Source organism: Rhipicephalus microplus, chromosome 3, assembly GCF_043290135.1.
Source record: "Rhipicephalus microplus isolate Deutch F79 chromosome 3, USDA_Rmic, whole genome shotgun sequence".
In the NCBI taxonomy this organism is placed as follows: domain Eukaryota; kingdom Metazoa; phylum Arthropoda; class Arachnida; order Ixodida; family Ixodidae; genus Rhipicephalus; species Rhipicephalus microplus.
The window spans coordinates 260,251,006-260,270,848 of record NC_134702.1 but is presented as its reverse complement, the minus strand read 5'-3'; the positions used below and the strand labels follow the sequence as shown (position 1 = coordinate 260,270,848).

Sequence of the window (19,843 nt, the reverse complement as noted above, 5' to 3'; positions counted from 1 at the left end):
GTTCCAGAAGCGTCTTCGTTCTGAACCGGGCTCGTCCCTTCGGACTCTTTCGGACGGTGGTTTGGCTGAGTTTTGGGTGAATTTGACCTGTTGAAACTAGCTGACGTTGCATATTACTTCTTTAAGCAATCGAATTAGTGCTAATGTCTAATTCATCTCCTGGCCAAGGGCATAGCCCTTGGTCAGCCTCCTTGCCTAATGATGAATTGCCATTGGAATATTTTTTCCGCAGTGGTGTTGAAAGCATCCCTGTTGCGCTGGTGCCCTCGAGTGGTGGATTTATTAGGCTCAACAACCCGAAGGCGATCCAGGTGGGGTTGCAGGACATGACGCCGCACTTTCAGCTGATAAGTGATGTTCGTCAGTTCGGAAGAGGTGGTTTGGTATGCAGATCGTCAGATCCTTCGTGCGTTTCTGACATCCTAAAATGCAAGACATTTGCTTTGGTCCCGGTAAGTGCATTTATCCCGCCTCATTTAGCGTGCACTAAGGGAATTGTACGAGGAGTTGACTCTACATTAACGCCCGCTGAGACTCTAGAAAAGCTGTCTGATGCTGGGGTCATAGCTGTGTACCGATGCAACCGATTAGTTAACGGTGAGAAAGTCCCCACTGAGTCGGTTATTGCTACCTTTGCCGGCACGTCCTGTCCATCCAAGTTGAAAATATGGCCGCTCATTTTCAGAGTCGAACGTCTCGCTTCTCGTCCTCTCCAATGTCAAAACTGTTGGCGTTTTGGTCACAGTGCAGGGGGCTGTAAATCAAATTCACGTTGCCGCATCTGTGGCGATACCCACCCATCGAAGGAGTGCATCGCCAAAACCGAAAAGTGCTGCCTCTGTGCAGGAAATCACGCGGCCGATTATCTGAACTGCACCGCAAGGTCTAATGAAACGCAACTTCTAGAAATCATGGACAGACGACGTTGCTCGCGGCGAGAAGCAATAACAGTTGTGAAGGATAGAGCCTTTGGATATGCCGGAGTCGCGTCGAGGCACGAACAACTAAGTGAGACGAAGATTCTTAATCTTATTGAGGCTGCAGTAGAAAAGGCGATGTCGAAAGCGCTGGAACACATAGTTACGAGCGTGAGTGAGTGCATCTCTCAAGTGTTTTGCTCACAGATGACACAGCTGGCTTCTGCAATAGCAGTACCGATGGCCAAGTCGGCACCTTGTGCAGTGGAAGTTATACCGAATTTAGCTTCACAGCGACAATCCCGCGAGGAGAAAACCCCAATTTCGTCCGTACCTTCTACGTCGACCCACGTAGAGGATCAGAATGAAATGGACGTATGCCAAGATTTCAGGCGTCAGAAGCGCACTGGATCTCCATTAAAAGCTCCTTGCCCAAACACAAAACCCAAAAAGGGCAGCGAAAATGCCAGTGCACTTTTTAAGGAGAGTATTTTAGAAGCTGCCGTTGCTGAAGTGTTTCGCTCGTCAACATAGATACCTTGAAAGTACTACAGTGGAATTGTAGGTCTTTGATTTCTGCTTCTACTGACTTACTTTGCTTAATTAATCAGTTATATCCGGATATAATCTTATTACAAGAAACTTGGCTTAACCCTGTTAAGAATTATCATTTAAACAATTTTAGAGCATTTCGGTTAGACCGTCCATCACTAGGAGGTGGTCTAATTATACTAGTCTCGAATAAATTTTGCCGCACAGCGAGCATATCTTTTCAGCTTATGTCCACAGACTGTGAAATTTTGGCAATAGACCTCTGTCTGCCCGGGCACCACCCTTTTTCACTTATAAACGCATATTTTCCGACGGGTTTGCATAATACTCAACAATTAGATACTGCCTTAGCTAATTGCAAGAATGATTTCCTTCTGACTGGTGATTTCAACTCACATCATGTTTCATGGGGATTTCGAACAGACCATTCTGGTACTCTTCTGTGGGATTGGATGATTAACAAAAATCTTACCTGCCTAAATGATAGACAGCCTACATTTATTCGCGGACGGACACGATCGGTATTAGATCTCACGTTTTGCAGCCCAAGTGTTTCAATAAAGTCTTGGAAAACAATTGATTTCTCTTCAAACAGTGACCATCTTCCTGTATACTTTGAAATCTCATGTGCTGTGAAATCTATTGAAAGGACAGAGAAAACATTGATCAATTACAAAAAAAAAATTAAAGACTGCTTGCGTTCCAACATTAGGGCAGCGTCCAGTGGTCAAAATGAAGACCTAGGCAGAAATCTCTGTTCTGCTTTAAAAATCTCCAAGAACACTTCAGAATTTGTAATTGCTTCGTCGTCATCCAAAAGTGCCCAACCTAGTAGATGGTGGAATGATGAGTGCACACGAGATTATAGAAGAAGAAAAGCTGCATGGAAAAGACTTATATGTAATCAGAGTCCAAAAAATTGGAAGGATTATCAGTTCATTGCGGCAACATTTAAACGCACTGTATCGCGAGCGAAAGAGCAATATGATCAAGAACATTTCGAGTACCTGTCTAAATCAAATAACAAACGTGCTTTATTCAACTTCCTTCGTGGTAGGAAGAAGACCCCTATACCAGGAAACGTTGACTCAGTTGTTTACACCTCACAGGAACTACAGGAATCAATGAATCAGTTGGCTAAAGAATTAGAAAACAGGTTCTCAACACATCTTCCTAATTCGGCTTACACAACAACCATCTATGACTACACAGAAATATCGACTTCCGAATTAAATCAGGCTATGGAAAGATTGCCAAATGCAGCACCAGGCCCCGATGGAATAACAAATACAATGCTAAAAATACTTCACAGGGAATATCCGAATGATCTGTTAGGTCTCGTCAATTATTCCCTTAGAAGAGCATGGATCCCTTCTGAATGGAAGATTGCGAAAATTATACCATTGCTTAAGAAACAGGGGGCAGGCTATAATTTAGACAACATACGACCGATAGCCTTAACATCTAATGTAGTAAAACTTATTGAAAGGATACTTCTTGGTCGTATAATTAGGTTTATTAACGAGAAACAACTGTTGAGTCCTTCCCAAATTGGCTTTAGATCTGGATATTCCATATGGCATGCACATGTAGATCTGGAAAGTCGTATTCATATTGCCCGTCACAAAAAGCACTTTGCGGCTTTAGTAACGCTAGACATATGTAAAGCATATGATAGTGTAGAGTATTCTATCTTGACTAATCAGTTATGGAGTCATGGACTTCCACCTTATATAGTAGCGTGGGTGACGGAATTTTTAAGTAGAAGAGAATTCTATTGTTATCAAGGCGGTTTCTCTTCCTGTAAGCACAAGCAAACCCGAGGTGTACCTCAGGGGTCAGTACTTTCCCCGGTTTTATTCAACATATTGCTTAGTACCATCCCCGTTCATCCAGAAGTGAAAACCTATGTTTATGCCGATGACATTGCTTTCTTTGCGATGGCACATGACTTCCACTGTCTCTACACTATCTTGAAAACATATCTTAATAAAATAGAACATTGGTTGGATGGATTGATGTTGAACCTGAATACCGGTAAATGTGCTATTCTCGTTTTTCCAATCAAAGATCCCGTGCATATATCTATTAATTACAAGCTTCAAGATATCCCACAAGTACAATCATTGAAATATCTTGGAGTTATGTATAATGAGCATCTAAATTGGTGCCCTCACATTGAATACATCGCGACAAAAGCAGTACGCGCGATGGGCGTATTGCGGAGGTTGAGCAATTGTAGATCAGGTATGAGAAGAAAGGCACTTTTGATTATATATAAAATGTATGTCCGACCTGTGTTGGAGTTTGGCTGCATTCTTTTTTCTGGTGCGCCAGCCTACAAACTTCGGCCGCTCGTTCTGTTGGAAAGAGAGGCTTTACGGCTCTGCTTAGGACTTCCAAAGTATACTGCAAATGCAGTGTTATACCTTGAAGCACGAATACCAACCTTATTATGTCGCTTTAACATTCTTACTGTGCAGACCTTTTTACGACTATATGAAGCACCGTTTAACCCTGAACAAATTATTTTTATTTCCAATCCTGACCTATTCTTCTCCGTGCATTGGCCCAGATTTACCAAACCACAAATAGTATTTGTTCAATCGTTACTTGAGCCCCTAAATGTACACGTTCGTGATCTGATTCCTTTAACTGAGCAACAAAATTCTCCAGAAATTGTTTACCATGATATCTTCCCAACTCACGCAAAGCTATTACCTACAGGCATTTTAAATGGTTTATTGCAGGACCATTTAAGTACTCTGCCAACAAATGTCATTATAGCAACGGACGCATCTCAATCACATGAAAAATCAGGCGTGTGAATATATTGCCCCGTACTTGATTGGTCATTTTCACTTCGCTTACCGGACTTTCTTCCTGTCTTTCTGGCTGAGTTCATGGCAATAATGTTAGCTTTGCGAAAGGTAAATATTTCCATTCCAGTTGTAGCAGTCATAACTGATTCATTATCAGTGTGCTCTTCTCTGTCCGCTTCTGGTCACTCACCTATGGTGAAACTTTTTAAATCGTTGATCCCCTGTCATCTCCGAACTATTCATTTAATCTGGACACCAGGGCACAAAGGTTTGTTGTTAAACGAAATAGCCGATTCTCTTGCGAAGGCATCCCTTTCGACACCAATTATTCCTATTTTCCCTCATACAGTATACATTACGGTGGCGCGATTTCGCACACTTAAAATCAGGCAAAATTTATCTGACCCTGCACTGACGGCTTCTCCAGAGTACAAACACTTGTTATTTCCCTGGCGCAGTGAACTGACTAAATCAAGGATGATGGAAGTTGTCATCACGAAATTTCGTTGCCGCGTTACCTCCCTCAATTTTTACTTGCATAGATCAGGCATATTGAATTCCCCTATGTGCATTTACTGTAATCAAGAGGAAACGATCAGTCATTTTTTATTACATTGTCGCCGTTTCGATTTATTCAGGCAAAGCATACTAGCACCATCTCTTCAAAGACTGGGCTTGCAACTATCACAACCTGATCTTCTTTCATTTGGAGCCTCTACACTGGGTTTCAGCCACAGGGATGTTTTATTCGCCGTTCAAGAATACATCACTGCGACTAAACGATTTTCTTGCTAAATTGCTGTCTCACTATTTTTCTTATTTTTTTTTCTGCAAACTTGATATCGGTATTTCAAATCAAAATTAAGTTACAAAAAAAATTGTAGGAATGACGCAATGCTGAAAGTGTAGGGCAAATTCACCTTATACTCGGCCAATCCCCTTCTTTGGGTACGAGCCATTTGCACAGGAAAACAACAACAACAACAACAACAACTTTTACCTACTGTTGTGCCGAGCCCAGGCACTTGCATTACGGTTGCACATGACTGCTATATTGTTTTTCTGATTGTTGTGGGGGAAAATCGAGGAAATTCCGCATCCCAGCGTAGTAGAAATGTTTCAAACACTATCACCGGTACAGAATAAGGTTCGCACAGCATTACAGGCGATAAAAATTGTCTTGATATAGTGGAATCTACAGCAAACAGTTTCGGGAAGCGTCTAGGTTTTTTTTTTTTTTGAAAAATGATTTGGATCTACTACACACACGTGTCGGGTCAATTAAGATCTTGCAGCCAACGATTTTGATCGTAGTGAAGAAAATCAGTTTACAACATGATAAGCTCACTGAACTTGAAGATCGTAGTCACCAGTTCAATTTGGTTGTATTCGGGATCGCAGAGTCGCCTAATCAATCAGAAACAGCGCTGCGCACTAGGACTGTCACAGACGTTTTTCTGAATAAAATGGGCGTTAGCTGCTCATCTGTAGCACGGATTCATCGGCTAGGCAAATCAGGCTCGCAGCGTCAAGTTATACTTCATTTGCAAATTTTCCGAGAGAAAGAAGCACTACTGCGCAATTCTGGGAAACGGAAAGGGACATGCATATATGTGCAGAACGATTACAGCGCAGAAACACTTCGGAAGCGTAAACTTCTTTAGCAAGAAGCCAAGGGAGAAATAGAAGCAGGTAAACGTGGAACGTTAATACACTAGAAGTTGCGCCTAGACAATGAATTTTACATCTGGGATGACACCACAAACTCCACGAAAAAATGTAGCATTTGCTTACCTCGTGAAGACAAAGCTAGCAATCAACGAACCATGAACTTTGTTTGCTATAACTGAATGCAAGGAGCATAGTCAATAAATTAGACAAAATAGAACATCCGTTTTTTTTACGGATCTGCATATCACCTTTCTTAGAAAAACACGGTTACATGAATGTATTCGTGACGACGAAGTTGTTACAAGCGGATATAATATTGACCCTTGTCTACATGTGGACAAAAACGATGATGGGGGGATTTAGCGGACACCAGGTAGTGGGCCTCTGGTTTGACGCGAGAACGAAGAAGATCTTGTGGCTCAGCTGTTGAGAACACGCTGCTTTCGCTGCCTCAAGGCGTACTTGTGCTTTGTTCGCGTTGTACTGCGACACTGGTGGAGGTGCTGGCCCGCGACCCCGCCTGATGCTCCACACTCCCACGGGGAACCGTTCATCCAGCCCAGAAGCACTTGTCAACACTCCCGTGCATCGCTTCAGCCGTCGCTTGCGAGGCCTCCTTCCAGAGTTCACTCTCTCACAGGAACACCCTACAAAGCACCGCTCAGATCTACCAATGGCCACCGCCAATCCACAACAGTTACTACGAGACAGTAGTTTGCCAACCCCATCTCAGGTAACCTTTTTTTCACCGCTGGTGCCTGATCGCTTTGGGGGTGGAGCACATGAAGACGTCGAAGAATGGCTTGATCGCTATGGACGTGTCGCTAACACCAACCAGTGGTCCCTTGAACAAAGGCTTTCCCGCGCCTATTTTTATCTCGACGACAGCGCTAAAACTTGGTACGAGAACAGAGAAGGCAGTTTGTCATCATGGAGCGACTTTAAAAGAGGGATGATTGACACATTTGCCGATGTCGACCGGCGCGAACGTGCGCAGCATTTACTCGAGCTACGGGTTCAGAAACCAGATGAAACGGTCACAATGTTCGCTGAGGACATGGCCCGTCTCTTCCGTAAAGCTGACCCACACATGACCGACGACAAAAAGTTGCGCTATCTCATGCGCGGCGTTAAAGAGCAACTGTTCGCCGGACTTTTGCGGAACCCGCCAAGCCCCGTGACATATTTCATCAAAGAAGCTACGGCAATCGAACGGGCGCTTCACCTACGATGCCGACAATACGATCGCTTGTCCAGCAGCGCCCACATGCAAGTCGCCGCTACGGCATCTGACCATCAAAGCTCGTTGCGCGATTTGATAAGAGAGATTGTTCGCGAAGAGCTGCTGAAGTTCCGGAATCTAGTCACGGAACCACCCATGGCGTCTGTCGCTGAAGTCATCCGCGAAGAAATACGCCAAGCGTTTTCAACAGCTGATCCTACTGACGATCAGCGACCTATGAGCTACGCAGCCGCGCTTCGCCGCCCGCCACCCGTTGCGCCATCGTACCGCCAGTCATCGGCAGCCGTTCCTTGGTCACCACAAGAACAGACACCACGACGACCTGCTGTCGTACCGCCGTACGAAATGCCGCCGTACCAAGAGCCGCCTCCCAACGAGACACGGCATTTGCCACATTACGAGCCATCGCGGCGTCCACAGCTTCGTAAAACAGACGCCTGGCGCACTGTAGATAGGCGCCCGCTTTGTTTTACCTGCGGAGGTGTGGGCCACATTTCCCGCCATTGCTGGCACTGCGTAGATATGTTTCGACCTCTTCGGCAATGGTCTGACGATCGACGCGCCGACGACGGCTACACACCACGCCGGGACACTCATTCTCAAGGACTCCCCTTGTCTCAGTCCCATTTTGACAACCGCCTTGCCAATAATGACGACAGTGTGCCTGATTACCAGCCAGGTTTGGGACGTCGACCACGCTCTCCGTCTCCGGCATATTCGCCTTCGTCGCGCCACGGAACTACAGCCGACGTCAGTGGAAGGAGGTCACCAAGTCCACGCCGGGGAAACTGAAGGCGGCGACCTCCGGGGGTGAGGTTGCAGCCCGTCAAGGCGACGAAAAAAAGCCCCGTTACTTGTACCACAGGACGCCGTAAAGCCGAGAAGTTGTAACACCGACGAAACTGTGACCACAGATCTTACCGTTTCGGTAGACGGACAGCAAGTAACAGCCTTAGTTGACACCGGCGCCGACTTTTCTATCATAAGTGAAAACCTTGCCGTACACATCAAAAAAGTGAAGACTACGTGGACGGGACCTCACCTGAGGACAGCAGGCGGCCAGCTGTTGATGCCTGTCGGAAGGTGTACAGCAAGACTCGACATCGGTGGCTCTTCTTTCGTGGCGACGTTCGTCATCCTCACCTCGTGTTGCAAGGACTTGATCATAGGGATGGACTTCTCAAGAGAATATGGTGCCGTCATCAACATCCCGGACCGTTCAATTACAATCCACAACAGCCCTGGTTTAGTTGACTGTTCAGACGCAATAAACAACACTTTACGTATAATTGATGATGATGTGGTCGTCCCACCCCGGTCATGTACTCTTGTTTCAGTAGAAGGCGACGAAGCGTTTGATGGCGAAGGCATTGCTGACCAAATTGGCTCGCTGCTATTTAGTCATGGCTTTTGGTCGCACGAGGTATCGTCCGTCTCAATGGTGGACGCACGAATTTACTTCTGACGAACTTCAGTGCTGAGCGCCGGCACCTTCCGAAGGGCACAGCTATCGCTTCGTACGACAATATTGTATAAATGCGAGGCAGTTTATGTTTGTCGGTATTGAACGAAGAGCCTTATCAAGAACCAGAACCCAATCTCGATGTTGGCACCACTCTGTCAAAGGACGAGCGACTGAGACTTCTTCAGCTGCTAGCCGAATTCCGCGACTGCTTTTCAACGACATCACGAGTTGGCTGAACACCTTTGACAAAGCACCGAATAATCACCGGGGACACGGTGAGACCTATTCACCAGAACCCTTATCGCGTAGCTTCAAAGGAACGCGAAGCCATACAACAACAAGCCGCGAAAATGCTTGCTGATGACGTCATTCAACCGTCGCAGAGCCCCTGGGCATCGCCTGTAGTGCTAGTAAAGAAAAAGGACGGCACCCTGCGTTTTTGCGTGGACTACAGGAAGCTGATTCGGGTGACCAAGAAAGATGTGTATCCGCTCCCACGTATTCATGACTCCCTTGACAGACTTCGGCACGCTCGCTACTTTTCTTCCATGGACCTGAGGAGTGGTTACTGGCAGATCGAGGTAGACCCAAGAGACCGAGAGAAAACCGCTTTTGTGACCCCAGATGGTTTATACGAATTTAAAGTCTTGCCTTTCGGTTTGTGCTCCGCGCCCGCAACTTTTCAAAGGCTTATGGACACGGTACTTTTGGGATTGAAGTGGAAGACGTGCCTAGTCTATCTGGACGACGTTATAGTGTTTTCGGCCACTTTTGACGAGCATCTCAAAAGGCTGGAAGTTGTTTTACGTGCGATACGGTCCGCGGGCCTAACATTGAAACCAGAAAAGTGCCATTTCTGTTTTCACGAACTTCAGTTTCTCGGTCACGTCGTCAGCAACGCAGGCGTCCGGCCCGATCCTGGAAAAATTGCCGCCATCGCACAGTTCCCAGTACCCTCCAATAAGAAGGCTGTCAGACGCTTCCTAGGCCTTTGTGCCTATTATCGCCGGTTTATCGCAGACTTCGCCCGCATCGCGTCGCCACTAACTCGTCTCACAAGAGATGATGTTGCCTTTGAGTGGAAAGAAGAACAAGAGGCTGCCTTTAATGACCTGCGTCAACGTCTCCAAACGCCCCCTGTGCTCGCCCACTTCGACGAAGAAGCACCGACGAGGCTTCACACAGACGCTAGCAATGTAGGTCTTGGGGCTGTGCTTGTGCAATGGCAAGAGGACACAGAAAGAGTGATCGCCTACGCAAGCCGAACGCTAACACGCGCAGAGGCTAACTATTCAACAACAGAGAAAGAATGCCTCGCCGTAGTATGGGCAGTAATGAAATTTCGCCCGTACTTGTATGGCCGACACTTCAAAGTTATTAGTGACCATCACTCCCTTTGCTGGTTAACTAATCTAAAAGATCCCACCGGCCGATTAACGCGTTGGAGCCTGAAACTGCAAGAGTTTGACATGACGATCGTGCACAAGTCAGGCAAGCGACATATGGACGCTGACTGTCTGTCCCGTTCACCCATTGAGTCGGCAACCCTACCCGAGGAGGAGGAAACGGCATTTCTCGGTGTCCTCGACACGACCGCCATTGCGCAGCAACAACGTGACGACACTGAGTTGCTTGGCTTAATTAACTACTTGGAAGGCAGATCTCACAAGGCGCCAAGGGTTTTCGCAAGAATATTGTCATCGTTTTGTTTACGGGGTGGAGTACTTTACAAAAGAAACTTTTCGTCGACAGGATCCGCCTATCTGCTCGTCATACTAGCAGCCCTTCGTACCGAAATACTCAAAGCATGCCACAACGAGGTGACCTCTGGCCATTTGGGTTACATGAGAACGTTGGCCAGAGTAATGCAAAGGTATTACTGGCCGAGACTAACCACAGCCGTGAAGCACCACGTTCGTACCTGTCTCGACTGCCAGCGACGCAAGTCACCACCGATTAAACCAGCTGGCCTACTGCAGCCCGTGCAGGTCCCAACAACTCCATTCTACCAGATAGGCATGGACATTTTGGGCCCACTTCCTATTTCCACTGCAGGAAACCACTGGGTTATCGTCGCGACGGATTATCTGACCCGTTATGCTGAGACAAAAGCTATTCAGACAGGTACAGCAGCGGAGGTGGCAAGATTTTTCATCGAAAATATTGTACTGAGGCATGGTGCACCAACCGTCGTGATCACAGACAGAGGAACCGCATTTACGGCAGCTCTCTTGGATCACGTCCTGATGCTGAGTGGAACAACGCATCGTAAGACCACTGCCTACCACCCACAAACAAACGGGCTGACGGAGCGTCTGAACAAAACCATTAAAGACATGCTTTCGATGTACGTAGACATTGAACACAAAAATTGGGATGAAATCTTGCCATACATAACGTTTGCGTACAACACGGCCAAGCAAGAAACGACCCGCATGACCCCGTTCAGCCTCGTTCATGGACGAGAAGTACGAACTATGTTAGATGCGATGATGCTGCACGAAAGTGACGACATCGACCCAGACGCCAACACGTTTACGGAACGCGCGGAAGAAGCTAGACAACTGGCACGTTTACGGATCCGCCAGCAGCAAGAGTACGATGCAGGCCGCTACAATGCTCACGGCAGAGCAGTTGTCTATCAAACTGGCGACAAAGTATGGATTTGGACACCCGTATGGAAACGAGGACTATCAGAAAAGCTCTTAAGAAGATACTTTGGGCCATACCGAGTGCTGCGACAACTGAGTGACGTCACTTACGAAGTTGTTCCCGACAATTCGTGTAGTACCAATCGTCGCCAGCACCATCCTGAACTCGTTCACGTAGTGCGCATGAAGCCTTACGTCAGCGAGTGATTGCGTGAAACTTATCTTTTAACAAAAACTGCATTATTGACTTCGCATCGGGTCGATGCTCTTTGAGAGGGAGGCAAATGACCCGTGTCTACATGTGGACAAGAACGATGATGGGGGGATTTAGCGGACACCAGGTAGTGGGCCTCTAGTTTGACGCGAGAACGAAGAAGATCTTGTGGCTCAGCTGTTGAGAACACGCTGCTTTCGCTGCCTCAAGGCGTACTGGTGCTTTGTTCGCGTTGTACTGTGACAATATGTTCAGACGTGATAGGGGTAGCAGAGGTGGCCTTGCAGTTATAACAAAGGATTTCGTTAATGTGTCTCTTGAGAAGCAAACTGATGCACATGAAAGGTTATTTTTGAAAGTATCGACACATGGTATCTTGGTTTTTTTTTTTTTGCCTTTGTGCTGTCTATTGTGCTCCTGGTGCGCCGGATTCCTTTATCTTCAACCTTTATGGTCATCTGCTAAATGTGGACGAAAAAAACGTAATCTTTACAGGAGTCCTTAATTTACCAAATTTTAACTGGCCCTCTTTTTCCTATCGTGTTTCACCTTCTAGTGATTGAATATTAGACCTTAAGTTTACCCATAACTTAGAACAACAAGCATAAAACCCTTTTTGTGACAGTAGAATTTTTACCTGTTATTTACTTTAGAAAGGTTTAATGGAGCAACACTTACATTGGAGTTCGGAATATCAGATCATCGAATAATATTGTCCTCGTGTACTGTTTCACGTTACCGTAGAAGCGGTCTTTCCAAGGCCACACTAGGTAGGGACTTTAGGAAGGCAAACTATGTTGCAGTGATTAATTACTTGCACAGACACCTTGACACTAACTTAAAAACTGTTGAAGCATCACGGCAGCGGTTCTGTGTGGTGGTCAATCATTCTATTGAAAGTTATATTCCTGTACAGTAAATTCACAGGGAACGTGCAAATCGGTGGATTAATCTTGAAATAATTCATTTGAAGCGTGAAAATAAAAAGCTTATAAAAAAGAAAACGAACTCATTTACCTGAGTTTGTTGAACTAAAGATCTCTTAATGAAGTTGATTGCAGAAAAACAAAAGTTCTTCAGCAATCAACTTCCTTAGTTCGTTAAATCTGAACCGAAAAAAATTCTGGCGTCATTTAAGTGCAATAACTGAAGATATTGACAATATGAAAGTGAATAATAGTGTTCTAACGGAACCCAGGGCCATCTGCAATGACTTTATGATTACTTTCAGTCAGTTTTTTCAGAGCCTCATGTAAATGGACTCACTGGACATTTTCTCACCCAAAGTGTGAATTATAATAACGCGAGAAGGCGTAATGAACATGCTGCTTGAGTTCAGTGATGAAAAATCAGTAGAGCCTGATGGAATTCCCAATGCATTTCTAAGACGGTACGCCGAAAGGCTAATTTCTTTAGCCAGTCTATTACTACAGGTGAGGTTCCCACTGATTGGCTTAAGGCTAGGCTAGTCTCTATACACAAAAATAAGATCGGTCGCTGGTCTCAATATACAGACCATTTTATTTACCTGTTCCTGCTGCAAATTGCTTGAAAATGTGGTAGCTAAATATATAAACAATTTTTAACCCAGAAAAAAATTTAACTTTGCATCAAGATGGTTACAGTAAGGAATTATCCACAATCACTCAGCTCATAACGACTGTGCATGAGTTTTCGAGTGTTTTGGACTTAGCAGGGCAAGTAGATGTAAGATTTTTAAAAGTCTGCAAGGCATTCGATAAAGTGCCCCATAGAATAATGTACAAATTACAGCAAATAGGGCTACCAAGATTTACTGTCCAATAAATAGCTGCTTATCTCTGCAATAGCGGACTGGCAGTCGTATCGCGTGCTAAACCCGCTGCTTCTGTACCGCAGGAATTTCAAGAGCGCACGGCTTCGGGAACAACTCGTCTCCGGTGGCAAAAAGCGGAGGATCCTACACGAGGCGCAGGCGCACTGACACTCGCACCCTCAGCGCTTGGAACTTGCGCGGATCCTCTCGGCAGCACGTGACGAAGATTATCGCCCGAGCATCCGGAGGCGTTCCCGACACCTATAAAATCGAAAGGCTTCTTCGCTTGCCACTTCAGAGCGGACTGGCAGTCGTATCGCCTGCTAAACCCGCTACTTCTGTACTGCAGGTGGTTTACTTTTCTACACTATGTCAAATCTTTTCCTTACTGCCAGTCTGCTCTGAACGTTTCGTGCGTATATGTACTAGTGTCTTTTCTTTTTTTCCTTGTCTTTGTGCCATTGCCCCGGTGCAATGGACGATTTGGCGAACTTCTCCAAGGCTTTGAGTGAAAAAACACCAGGTTCCGTTAAGGCGCTAGCTAAGAAGTTCGGGGAAATGACAGCAAGGATTCTGGACGCAGTGGCAAGCCTGAGGGCAGATATTAAAAAAGTTGCTGCCTCAAACAGTACAATCGCTTACGAGCTTGCCACTGTTAAACAATCTATATGAATAAAGTCTATATAAATATATAAATAGAGTCTATAATAATAAATATAGTCTATATAAATATATAAATAAAGAGTCTATATAAATGAGGGCTTTGAATGTTTCAGAGCTGAAATCAGGGCCCTCCGGCAGGAAGTCACCGAGGCTACTAACCGTAGCCTGGGAAGCCAGAAAGAGTGCCAAAGGCTGGAAAAAAAGTTGAGGGACACCAAGCGAGAAATCATAGCGTTAAAGCAATAGAGTAGACGGAACAACATTGAACTGAAGGGAGAACCATGACCGAGGGAGAGGACGTTGCCGATATAGTTCTGAAAGTGGCCACTTTTCTCAAGGTCAAACTTTCCGGGCAAGACGTTGATGCCGCACATAGGGTGCCGACCAAGGGATCCGGGCTGCCCAACATAGTAGTAAAGTTTGTTGCGAGGCATGTACGAGAAAGCATTCTGACTGCGGCCAAAAAAACACAGGCTGAATGTAGGATCCTTTGGGTTCCAAGGAAGTGAGCCAGTCTATGTGAATGCCCACCTATGCCCGGAAAATAAGGTCTTGCTCGGCAAGAGCATTCTGGTCAAAAAAGAAAAGAACTAGAAATTCGCCTGGTTTGCAGACGATAAAGTATTAATGCGGAAATCAGTAAACTCGAAAGTCGTGCACGTTACATGCGAAGATGAACTGTCCAAAATTGTGTGATCATCGGCACTTAACAACCCCTAAAAAAAGTACCTCAGCCATATGGAGGTTCGAGAAACTGCGCATGACAACCACAAGCCAAACGATAGTATATCGATTTTTCACAGCAACACTCGTAGCTTAAATAAAAACGTCAACTTGCTTACCGCTCATCTGTCGCAGCACACTACTTCTTTCGATGTTATTGCTACATCTGAAACCTGGTTAAAAAAAGGCGAGAACATTACTATCCCCGGATAGACTGCAGTGTCTAATCCACGTCTTTCTAGATCAAGGGGAGGGGGAGTAGCCCCCTTTATTCGAAATCGTCATACGTACTCACAGCTATCGCCGATCACATTCAGTTTCCCTGAAATTGAATCTGTATTTATCAGACTCGACTGTTCTCTTGTTGGCGTACTTTATTGGCCTCCCAACTCACCCATAGCCGCTTTCTTAGACAACTTAGACAAGCTTGAAGTTATCTATCTTTATTTAGCGAATCACAATGACCAAGTAGTTATCGTTGGGGATACCAACATTAATACCCTTATTACAACTAATAACGGATACACATATCTGCTTGAGTCCTATAATTACTTAAATCTAGTTACCGCTCTTACGCAACAAACGCCTAAATCTGGATCCTCAATAGACCATATTTTAACAATTGTACCCTCACATGCCAAGGCTGACGTGTATGATGTGCCCATTTCTGATCACCTTCCTATCTCCGTGACTATAAGAGATCTTATCCAACCAAAGCCACAGAAAACAGCACCTTCAACTAGAATCGACTATGCTTTAGCACGGAACAAACTTTTATCACTAGACACCAATTTAATATACAACGACAACATTAACGTAGAATTCTGTAATTTGATTGACAATCTTACTAGCATCATAGTCAACAGTATCAAAACCATATCTACTAAGTCTTACCAGGAACCACTTAGCCCATGGATGACTGATTACATCCTCTCCACCCTAAAACAAAAAGACTATTGGTATCATAAATAGAAGAAGAATAAGCCCAATGGGTATTACCTGCGTATTTACAAAATAATACGTAATAAATTGGTGTCGAATATTAGAATACGCAAAAAAGAATATTATAGCCATCTTATACAGCACGCAAATGGTAATACTAAAAAAATATAGGAAATAGTAAAAGAAGTTACTGGCAACAACCCAAAACAGCAGGTTCTTCCCGACTGCATAGACGCAAGTATTGTTGACAAGTTTAATCTATATTTCACGAGCATCGGCCCTGCCTTAGCAGCAAAATTTGACAATTCAACCGAGTACCGCTTTCACGGACACTCTTTAAACAACACTTTCTGTATGTATGATATTGAATCCAAGGATATCAAAGCTGTTGTATTAAACATGTCTACGAATAAGGCTGCCGTTCTAGACCGAATCACGGTGTGGTTTCTCAAGGAAAACATAGATATCCTGTGCCCTATCTTATGTAATAATTTCAATCATTCTCTGCCTGCCTCTACGTACCCATGTTCTCTAAAGAAAGCTAGAGTCGCACCAATATACAAAGACGGAGAGCCCACTGACCCATCTAGTTATCGGCCAATTTCCGTGCTAAGCGTCCATAACAATCTACATCGGAAACTTCTTGCAGCCCGAGTATATAAATTCCTAGATAAATACCACATACTTTCCCAACAACAGCACGGTTTTCGTTCCGAGCACTCAACATTGACCGCGGTGCTCTCTCTAACACAAGCCCTTAACTCCGCCATCAACAATAACAAACTGGTGGCTGTCGTGTACTTAGACCTTAAAAAAAGCATTTGACACCGTAGATCACTCCATACTCTTAGGCGAATTGAAGCACTACGGTTTTAGAGGTACATTGTTGGACCCCTTCTCAAGTTATTTTCATGGCCGGTACCAGATAGTTCGCATTTACAATATATGTTTTTTGCCTCAAGGTATAGAAACTGGTGTTCCACAAGGATCCGTCCTTGGGCCCTCATTCTTCTCCATGTATATAAACGATCTGCCATTATCCTTACATTGCTCCGACGTTCTGATGTACGCTGATGACACAGCTATAATTATTACAGGTAACAATATCGAGGAAATTGAATCTAAAACAAACTCGCAGTTATCAAGAATTTCCAAATGGTTTTGTGCCAACAAATTAACAATTATTACTAAGAAAACTAAATATACAATTTTTCATTCTCGTAACAAGGCCGTAAATGTTAACTCCATCAATATAGCTACCGACAACCATTCTCTTCTCCATGCGACCTCTTACAAGTACCTTGGCGTTTACTTTGATAACCACTTAAACTGGCGAAACCACACAACGGAAGTTTGCACTAGGTTGGCGTCCGGATGTTATGCTTTACTGCAGGCCCGTAAATACTTCGATAGAGACATTTTAGGAACATTACACTTCGCATTCATTCACTCTCACGTTACATACTGCATTGAACCTTGGGGATGGACTTATAAGCCTTACCTAGAACCAATTCAAATATTACAGAAACGGTCTCTAAAAAATAACATACTCTAAGCATGATCATCCGAGTAAACCACTGTTTAACGACATGCAAATTTTACCTTTTGATGCATTGCGTGAAGCAGACAGCCTGCTGCGTAAATAATGTCATACGGCACAACCCTTTCAATACATTCTTGTTCTACACTACGTCCCGGCTCACAAGAAATGCTGCGTCTGGTAACTTCAATCTGGGCCCCCCCCCCCCCCCCCCACAAACAACGCGTAAGGAGAGCGTCAGTTGCTATTTACAGGAGCAAAAATATAGAACAACTTGCCGCCTGAAATAAAGAAAGCCCGAAATTTTAACACTTCTATAAAAACATTTTATCTAAGCCTAAATGATGCGAGCTAACTTTGTGATTTTTTGTTTCCTGGCATGTCGCATTGCAGTCACAGAAACATCATACGAGCTGGATGGTTATTTGGTGTGTGCAATTTTCAAAATGCGTGCCGCTTTTCTGGATTGTGAATCTTGTCGTGGCCTAGCAACGAATGTTGTATTTGTATTGCATTTGGGAATACGGTTACTGGAATGATTGACTACTTAATATGTCTCTGAGTTGTCTTGTTTATGTTATTATGTACACTTTATTGATTTGCTTGCGTTGGTGTACCTTTGGACACTATTGCGATTATAAATTTTATTGTCGTTTGGCACGAAGATCGCATGTTAAAAAATGCTTGTTGTTGTACTGCAGAGCACCCTGTGTTTCTGAGTGTTAGTTTCTTTTTTATGGAACAGTAAGCTTGCATCACTGTATACATTTTTTTGGATCCAGGACTAGCCATTGGCTACGGGTCCAAGTAGTCTGATGATCTTTTGTATTGTATGATTCAACAAATAAAAAATTGTGTATAGTTCACCGCGATAAAGACCTCAAAATTCACAGTACTTTATCTTAGCTCTGGAGTTCCACAGGGAAGTCCGCTGGTATTCCTAATCTAAGTGAATGACTCGCTCGATGTCCTGCCCCAGGATGTAAGCATTCGATTATTTGCAGACTACTGTAATTTGTTCAAAAAGTATCATATACAGATAATTAAAATGTATTACAGGCCGCTCTTATGGCCATTGATTACTGGTGTAGTAAATGAAATATGGTGCAGAATTTTGACAAAACTGTTCTGTTACGCCTTACAAGGAAAAACTTTCCTGCCACTTTTATCTATACCTTTCATGGTACATCAGTATTACAAGTAGATAAATATAAATATTGAGGCGTTACCCTCAGCCGCCAGCTGGACAACACACGTAACAGATACTTGCACAAAAGCGCTTCGTAAAATATAATTTCTCAAAAGGAAGTTGAAAAGTGCTCCTTCTAGCATAAAACTATTGGCTTATAACACATTCACGCTGGGTAAATTATAGTATGCGTCAGTCACATGAGACCCTTTTACAATAAAAGATGTTATGCTTCTTGAAAAAACACAAGGAAAGGCAGTTAAGTTTTTTAACAAGTATTGAAGACTTGACTCTCCTAGCATAATAATAAAATTACACAAAATTTTTTGTTAGAAACAAGAAGAAAGTTTGATTGTTTATTAATTTTATACAAAATTATGTCAGGGAAAGTTGCCTTAAATATACCTTGTTGCGTTCAGCCAGCCACTGATTGAAATACCCACCAAAAACCTGATCGATTCTTGGCACCCATATTTGCACGAACTAATGCTTACAAATAGACCTTTTTTCTCGGAACAGTTGGTGACTGGAATTCACAAACTCATGGGTTTTTTTTTTGGCTGACAATTTTGCTATATCGCTGGAAAGTTATCTACTTAGTGATTAGAGTGTTCAAGTGTGTTACAAATTTTGTTGCTGTTTCACAGACATGTAACTTCTGTTAGCGTATAGATACATTTGTTTTTTGTTTGTTTTGTTTCATTTTTTGTTGGTTTTTTATGCCCCTCCTGTCTGGACCAAAATGCTGGTCTGCAGTATGTCTGAATAAATAAATAATAAAATTTTAACACTTCAACATTTGTCTAATATAATTTCGATTGTGCATCGCCAACCTATTGGAAATATTTTTTGCATTTATGAGTTTCTTTGCTAATTTGCTGGAATGCGTTGATGTTAACCAATGTATGCATGTATTCGCGAGAGACACTAACATAGTGTTTTTAAACAGTGTGGTCTCTGTGGATTTTACACGCAGCCTTAGCTCCGCTGGTTTTGTCAGTCTAATTAACTCCCCAACACGTGTTTCGCAATCTTTGTCTACATCTCTTGACATTCTCATAAGGAATATTGTCACTGTAGTAGAGCACACTGGAACAGTGACCACAGACGTCAGTGATTATTGTTCTGTACTTATGCCGCACCATGCGAATTCTGAAAAAATTGTTCTAAGTCAAATGGGCTCACTAAACAAGATTTAACCGATTGAATGATGGATATTTTCAAGTATAACATTTCAAATGATGACTGGTCTTTCTTATATGAAATAAGTGATTTAAAGTTTGTGTATTACAAGTTTCTTTGTTTCTGGAAATTAACAAGCTAGATTTCCCTTTCAAGAAAATGAGACAGACCAGAGGGACAAAAAACCCTGGATTACGCAGCAAATATTTAAAATAATAAAACACAGAGAAATTGAACCGTAGTTTTCTTGCTACGCGTTCGACTATGAGGTCCT

The 19,843-nt window shown here is 43.7% G+C and overlaps 1 protein-coding gene across 1 annotated transcript in view; it reads left to right on the top strand.

The window, feature by feature from the left end:
* Window positions 1-19,183, top strand: part of LOC142804235 (uncharacterized) — a 78,494-nt gene extending 59,311 nt beyond the window's left edge. The window contains exon 5 of the mRNA XM_075890959.1: window positions 13,414-19,183. Coding sequence (XP_075747074.1) covers window positions 13,414-13,838 — 425 coding nt within the window. The 3' untranslated portion in view covers window positions 13,839-19,183. The remainder of the gene's footprint in view (window positions 1-13,413) is intronic.
* The last annotated feature ends 660 nt before the right edge of the window (window positions 19,184-19,843 follow it).